General features: G+C 43.5%; 1 protein-coding gene across 1 annotated transcript in view; it reads left to right on the forward strand.

Annotated features, from left to right (window-relative positions):
* The window catches only part of LOC120567839 (HERV-H LTR-associating protein 1), a 29490-nt gene extending 21607 nt beyond the window's left edge, over window positions 1–7883 (forward strand). Inside the window, exons 12-14 of the mRNA XM_039814912.1 lie at window positions 3759–3930; window positions 5368–5450; window positions 7311–7883. Coding sequence (XP_039670846.1) covers window positions 3759–3930; window positions 5368–5450; window positions 7311–7354 — 299 coding nt within the window. The 3' untranslated portion in view covers window positions 7355–7883. The remainder of the gene's footprint in view (window positions 1–3758; window positions 3931–5367; window positions 5451–7310) is intronic.

The raw sequence follows: 7883 nt of genomic DNA on the forward strand, positions 1-7883 counted from the left end.
CCCGCCGGTCTGGCTAAACGCTGCAACTCCTCACTCCCTAAATATAAGCTTTATCGAAGAGGAGAGTTTTAAGTTTACTCTTAAATGTGGTGACGGTGTCTGCCCCCCCGAACCGATGATATGACAAATCTCAAAATGATCTCAAGTCTAATCTCATTAAATGATACTTGTACAACAACAAGTAAACAATCTTTAATAATCTGTCACCTTGCAAAACAGAGAGCCCTATTGTTGATAACTTAAATGAGCAAAATCACAAACCTAATGTAATAACCGGCAACACAGTTTGTATTTTATTCATTTATGGAGCCACATAATGTATTTAAATTCATGTGAGAGGAACTCAACATTAAACCAGTCACCAGTGAATAAGTTTAATATGAGCCAACATTTCACAGCAGAGCCACTAGATGGCAGTAGCATCTCGCTGTAGGGACGGCAGCTGCTTCCCCCCCGCCCCCAACTTAGGTTCTGCATAGCAACAGACAGAAGGCCGGAGCATCCTGTGCAGTTTGTCACTGAGTCATTAGTGTGCAGTGACATGAGTGTTTGTGGCCTAGCTGCACATCTCCACACACACACACACACACACACACACCAGTGATGAAGAGCTCCGGTTCATTAGGCAGATCATCTCATGTCGAGGTTTTGCTGATTTTTGTGTTGTAAAAAATGGAAATAGCAGAAGGTTTTCAAGGTGACTTGAGGTGAAACACGCCATATGACAAATTCAGTGAAAATGAAATGCCTACGGTTGAGTTGGGTTGCAGCGTCACTCTGTCAGTCACTTGGTTTAACCGTTTCCCACTTCCAAACTAAAATATCTCCACTACTATTGGATCGATTGCCATGAAATTCTGTACAGACGTTTGTGTTCCCCAGAGGTTGTATCCTCCGTACTTTGGTGCTCTCTTGATCCCCAATTTGACACATCGACCAAAAAGTGGAATAACAACTTCTATGTACGCCACGTGATGTCATCTGGCCCAAAAATACTTTTTCCCTACGCAAAATCACTCAGAATTTGGTCCAATAACATTTGGAAAGTCTAGAAGAGTCTCACAATTAAATCAATTAGGCAACATTTACAGTACATCGCTACATTTTGGTTTAGAAATATCTTCTGCTACGTTTCCCCCTCTCATTCCCCCGAATAATTCATAAGATCGAACGAGTTTTCACTCGTGCTTTCATGTCAAAGAATTAAACATGTAAATTTAATTTAATTTTCAGACATTTGAATTTGTGAAACATAACTTTACATGCATTAATGACTCACATGATACATTTGTGTCTTCACTTGTAAAATGTTTTTTTTTGTTGTAAGGAAGCTGTGTGCTGAGCTTAATCACGTTGAACCGACACTTATAACTTCCGGAAAGTGAAAGAAAAAAAAACCCAGGAGGCGTTGAGGATGAATTCAAACTTCGTAAATTTCCAGCGTTAATAATCTTATTGTATGAGCTTGATTGATAGAAAATTTTCCTGCTCTGGATATCACCACGGTACAGAATGAGCAAATAGCTGCAGAATGTGGAGAAGAATCTCATTAAAAATCCCATTTGAATATGTATTTGCATGGTGATTAGGAGCCTGTGTACCTGCGATGCATTAATTAGGATTAAAATGCATCGGCACCAGTGATTCCTGTAATGGGAATTTAAGCGACATTATGCAAAAATGAATACAATGAGACAATTTGAAGGATGGATGTGACTGAGGATGATTTATTCTGCACATCAAATCTCTAAATTAACTCTGTAGGCTTTTCAGAGGTGAATTATAATGTCTTATTATTTTACGTGTGAACTTTCCTGTGTGATCGTCTTTTATCTTTGAAATTACCGTCTTAATTTGGTTTTCAGAGAGGAAAAGTCATGAAGCAGGATCTAGGATTTAAGACTTTGGAACATATTACCCCCTGACATTCGCACTATTATAAAAGTAGTTACTTATTCATTTCGAACGGCTTTTTAATACATAGTTGCGCTGTGACATTTTCCCTTTCTTCCTCCTGTTTTTATGCAACCTTTTCTGATTTTACTGTCAATATGTTTCATTCTTTTTAGTGTCTGTTATGATGTTTTAAAGCACTTTTGGATACCTGTTGGTCGCTGTAAAGCGCCGTATAAACACATAGGGCTGTGACGTTATGCTTCTGTCCCGATTGGATTCTTTCACGATAAGTGGCCGCCGATTGGATTTGTATTGCAATTTTCATTTATTGCGATTTTAGAAGTATTGCGACTCTAAGTTGTTTGTGTTTGGTTGCCAGGTAACATAACATATCCTACATTCTGGACATATCACAGAAACTGTGAAACACACATTTAAGTCATATATCAGTATGAAATCGGGAGATTAGCGTAAATCACCAGGAATATACCCATGTACCCATATACACCATGTAATATACCTGTTGGCAGGTATATTACATTACATGTCATGATTACATGTCATGATGCTTTTATCCAAAGCGACTTACAATTGCTATATACTGTATGTCAGAGGTTGCACGCCTCTGGAGAAACTAGGGGTTAAGCGTCTTGCTCAGGGACACATTGGTTGATGTATCGCAGTGGGAATCGAACCCTGGTCTCCCACACCAAGGGCATGTGTCATATCCACTGCGCCATCACCACCCCCCCAGGTATATACTAGGGCTGGGACAATATGCTTTTGTCCTGATTCGATTATTTCACGATACATGGGTGCCTGTACATGGGTGTGAAGAATGTTCGGGAGACTTATGACTTACAAAGAAGCATTTAATGAACTCTCAATTGAGGCGGCAGTACAGTTTAACCACCATGTGTTATTGTGCAGTGCTGTCTCAACTCTCTGAAGTTCCTGTCTTCCTTAAGGAGTATTTAAGCTCATGCTGGAGGCGTTACGTTTAGCTGAACCTTTAAGGTAAACAAAGATATGGCAATCGCCTAAACCAGCCTGGTCTCACAGAATTCCTTGAAATGATCAAAAACTGTTAACAGCACATTTCGTGGTGGTGGCACAGAATGTGTGAAAATTCCGCATGGCCACCACGGAAAACAATGCCGATGTAAAGTCAATGAGAAGATGGCAAAACAACATGGGTCAAAACATGGGTCAAACAACACAGGACTTTCACCCAGGAGACTGGGGATCGTGTCCCGCGTGTCACGTTTCTTAAACCCAACTGTCCCTTTGTTGTCCCACGTGTCATGGAAACGTAAGCCCACCCACGACCTTTTCCTTAACTTAAGGGGCCGTGTTCATTTCACGGAATTCTTCCGTGGGCCAATCACAGAATTTTCGCCGATTTCGTGAAACTGCCACTGATTTTGAGTTAAGGGGCCGTGTTCATTTCATGAGTCATTTCTACAAACTGATCATTTTCTAAGAAGACTGAACATCACATGTCAGTCAGTCAGTCTTGAGTTTTTTGACATTTATTTCCTATGTTTTTCAACGTTCTGTTATCAGTTTTGCTTTACATGCTCTAAAATTGAATAAAACACCAAAATTCAATGAAAGTAGTGAACTGATCATTTATTGAACTTGTGAAGAGCGTTATAGGGAACTATCCACGTTATTTTGTTTTTAAATTTGGTTGAAAGAAACCCACATTTCTGATCTAGAAACTTTTTGAAAATGGGTCAAATTAGACCTGAAGACAACAGGAGGGTTAAACTGACTCACCCACAGCTCTCTCTCTCTCTCTCTCTCTCTCTCTCTCTCTCTCTCTCTCTCTCTCTCTCTCTCTCTCTGTGTGTTGAGAGGTTGTCCATGGAGACGGACGGAGCTGGCCGACATCCCGCTTTCCGGCAACCCGCTTTCCGGCGCCACGACGACCGTCGGCGCTCACAAGCTGCAGCCGTGCGTCCTCGAGCTCTGCAAGTTCTTCTCCCAGTGCCTCTGCAGACCCTCCGGCAACAAGACACGCATGAAAAGGTTTTCACACTTTCAGCACTAAGGTGACACATTGATCCGATGTTATCGATGCATATCATCCGTAAGGTGCCCCTTTTGAGATGATGTGAGATAAAATCCGTAGTGATTTGAAACTGTAAGTAAAATGCTATGTAATTGAATTAATTAATAATAGGAAACCTAACGCTGCATACATTAAACAAACCTTCAGAACCCAAAAGATGGGAGTAGTCAAGTTAAGTCTACTGCATTAACCAGAACAGCTTTTTGCGAGTCTTTTAAAGCTCAAAGTTTAAAGGTGCACTATGAGTTCCTGTTGACCATCCATCCATCCATCTTCGTCCGCTTATCCGGGGTCGGGTCGCGGGGGGAGCAGCTCCAGCAGGAGACCCCAAACTTCCCTTTCCCGAGCCACATTAACCAGCTCCGACTGGTTATATGGATATAATCCCTCCACCTAGTCCTTGGGTGTTCCCCGAGGCCTCCTCCCAGCTGGACGGGCCTGGAACACCTCCGTAGGGAGGCGCCCAGGGGGCGTCCTTACCAGATGTCCGAACCACCTCAACTGGCTCCTTTCTACGCGAAGGAGCAGCAGCTCTACTCCGAGATCCTCACGGGTGACTGAGCTTCTCACCTTATCTCTAAGGGAGACGCCAGCCACTCTCCTGAGGAAACCCATTTTGGCCGCTTGTACCCTTGACGTTGTTGACGTTCCAAGTAAATTCCAAACAAAACAGAGCAAGCTCGCCCCTCCCCCCATGTTTCTGTAACTGTCGTGACTAACTGACTAAAGCCTGTTTTATGGTCCTGCGGAGGCTCCACACAGAGCTTTCGCCGTAGCCTACCTAAGTGGCCTGATGTTTATACTTGTGCGCTGGTTTGTGCGTTGAGCCGGCATGTGTATGTGTGTGTGTGTGAGGAGTGTGTGATAGAGCGAGGGAGAAGTGAGAGCGTGACGGTGATTTGCTCCGCAGCGAGTAGCGACTCTAGAGTCCTAGTGAGAGAACCAAAGCGTGTCCCCTGTTCTTTCTGACCACGGTGGGAAATCTGGAGCAGGACAAGTTAACCCTCTCCTTGATTTCATGTTTATGGAGAAGGAGAACCAAGAGATGAATCAGGGGGGAAATGCAGACTGTCTATTCTACGCGCAACCATAAAACGGCCTTAACTGTCACTAACCCCCAACCATCTTGTCGGTGATTGGCTGGAACGTGGTGGTGTTTGTTTTGACGTTTACGAGCCCTGTGTTGAGACCGGGCTTTTTCACCGTGTGTTCAGGGGGGCAGGCAGCTAGCCGATCAACAAGAGAGGCCTGCGATTTGAGACAAAAATTGAATTGCAATGAAACCACGCAGGAACTCACAGTGCACCTTCAAACTCCACTAGTGTTGAGCCGATAGTGGAACGGTTGTGTTGCCGTGACGTTCGGCTGTTGACAGACATCTTCTCATCTCGCAGATACTGCGACGACAGCCACCTCTGGTATGAAAAACACACGTTGGAGGTGTGTCGGCGGGTCCGGAGAGTCTCCTTCTCCAGAAGTAAGAGTTAGACACACACCATGTCTGTGTTAGTCTCGCTTTGCCAGACCTTCCTCCTCCACAGCGCTGCGGAGGAAGGTCTGGCCAGTCCACACAGCATTCTGGTTCATTGGCATTTCTTTAAACCAATCACAGTCGTCTTGGGCGGAGCTCAGCGTTAGACGGATAAACGGTGCCACTGCAAAATGGCCTCGGGAACGAACTTGTTTTCAGAGAAATAAAGATTTTATGAGCAATGATGCAAAGTCCAGACTCTACGCCACGATGCCCCCACAATGCCCCCCTTTTCCCCTTTTGGGAAGGGGCGAAAATCCTGGTTAGCTGATTGGATAAACCATCTGTCTATCACCACCTATAGTTGTTGATAGAGGGGCCAAATCAACCAATCAGATTAAACTCTTGCCGAAACCAGTCGGGAGAAACGCAAAAACATCTTTTCCTCAGAGAAAAGCCTCCAGTGCCGTTTTTTTGCTCTTCTTCCAATGAAGGAATACTTTCTAATTCAGATAAAACTTGCTGCGATAGCTACACTCATCTCATCCGTGGAAGCCGCCACGTTGTTTAGACGTTGCGTCACACCTAAACCCGCCTCAAAACCAACGCTGATTGGTCGGTCGTTTGGCGAACGGCTCAAAATTTTCTCTATCTCAAGATGCCAGACTGATCTACGAGTGGAAAACTGGAGCTCGCCAGATCAGCACGCTCTCACCAGGCTACTAGATGACATTTCAGTCATAAAAGTTCATAGGAAACAACATTTCGGGGTTTCATACAGGCCGTATAAGAGGCTTGTTTGTGGTTCGATGCTTCAAAAAATAACTTGAAGTGATGTCCATTTTTTAAGTGGAAGTCAAGTTGGTTTGCTTTAGAAAAAAAAACACACAGTCCACAGACTACAGAGTTGTGAGTGTGTGAATGAGAAATAATTCAAGCCTCACCTGTACCGATGCTTCAGCCATTTGTTCGCTCGTCGTTGTCGGGGCTCATTAGAGCCGCAGCACAGCAGGAAGCTTCCTAGCCGCCGCCACCATGAATCCTCCGAGCTAATGGGCTCCAGAGGTCGCGCAGAGAGCTGCCCTCTCCCTCAGCTTCTGACGTGCAGAAAGAGCCGCCCCGCACACTGTCTCTGGCTCTAATTAGCCCTCCATGTGTATTTTTAGACTCTATTCTACTATGTTTTTCAAGGCTTTTGATTAGAAATCGACACGAAATATCAGCGAGTAGGGCCGCTCGATTATGGAAACAAATATAATCATGATTATTTCGGTCAATATTGAAATCACGATAATTTAACACGATTACTCGTTGACTTCTGGAAAGATGTTGCAATTATTGAACTTAAAAAATAGTGGAAAAAGGTAAATAAATCAACAGTAAAAACACACACACACAACTGTGAAATTTGCCTTAGTACTTTCCCTATTGAAACTTTATTTTCTCATTCAGAACACGAGAGAAAATAAGAGTTTACTTGCAAAGCGTAATGAGCTAAATAATTGTTTTTCTCTATTATTCTGTTTTTGGGATCATTGGGAGCCAAAATCATAATCACGATAACATTTCGATTAATTGCACAGCCCTAGCGGCGAGTAAAATGAAGCCGAAACAACTTGAAAGCAGTCAGAGATTGCGTATCCTCCCAAAAAGCTGCACAAGCAATTAATATAATCATATTCAAGAAAGTGGTTTTTGCGTCTGCAGCGCAAGTTACAGACACTTAAACCGGAGAACACGAGTGATTTGTACGAGCTGTGTTTTGTCTAAAATTCTCAGGCAAGTCAGATTCATGATCACATGATAGAAGAATCCGTGTCCAGGTTGAGTTACCTGGTTGTTAACCATCCTCACCTCCCCCAACAGATCTGAAACAGAGATGCCTGACAAAGATGTGCAGTAAACTGTGACTCGAGTGGAGGCAGAGGAGAAACAAAAGAGCCCTTCATCATCAAGGGAAGTGACCCCCACACTCCAGACTACAGCTGAGTACACTCTTGGAACATCTGGAGGATGTGTGGGGACAGAATCGGGATGGAAATCGGAAACAAGTTTTTACACAAAAGTGCAACTTTTTAGCTTGATCGTGTTTTTTTCGCCTCCAACGGTGCCTTCCAGGCAGCTAACCCTAAACATAACCATTGCTACGCTGCCTGGAAGGAGACGTTGGGGGCAAAAAAACACCAAAGACCAACTTTTTTACACATCCTTCATGTTTTGACATTTATCACTATAATCTCCACGGTGATGTTATGTTTTTAGGGCCAAGAAGACTAAATGCACGTATGACTCAAACCGGACACGGAAATCTGGCATCCTGAAAGTGATGAATGTTCTCGTCCTGGACTATTTATGAAAATCATATTTAAACCCAAGGTATTCAAATTATTTTAAAGGTGCCCTGCCACACAAAACCGTTTTTACTTGCATTTTTTGAAA

This window comes from Perca fluviatilis, chromosome 11, assembly GCF_010015445.1.
Source record: "Perca fluviatilis chromosome 11, GENO_Pfluv_1.0, whole genome shotgun sequence".
Classification (NCBI taxonomy): domain Eukaryota; kingdom Metazoa; phylum Chordata; class Actinopteri; order Perciformes; family Percidae; genus Perca; species Perca fluviatilis.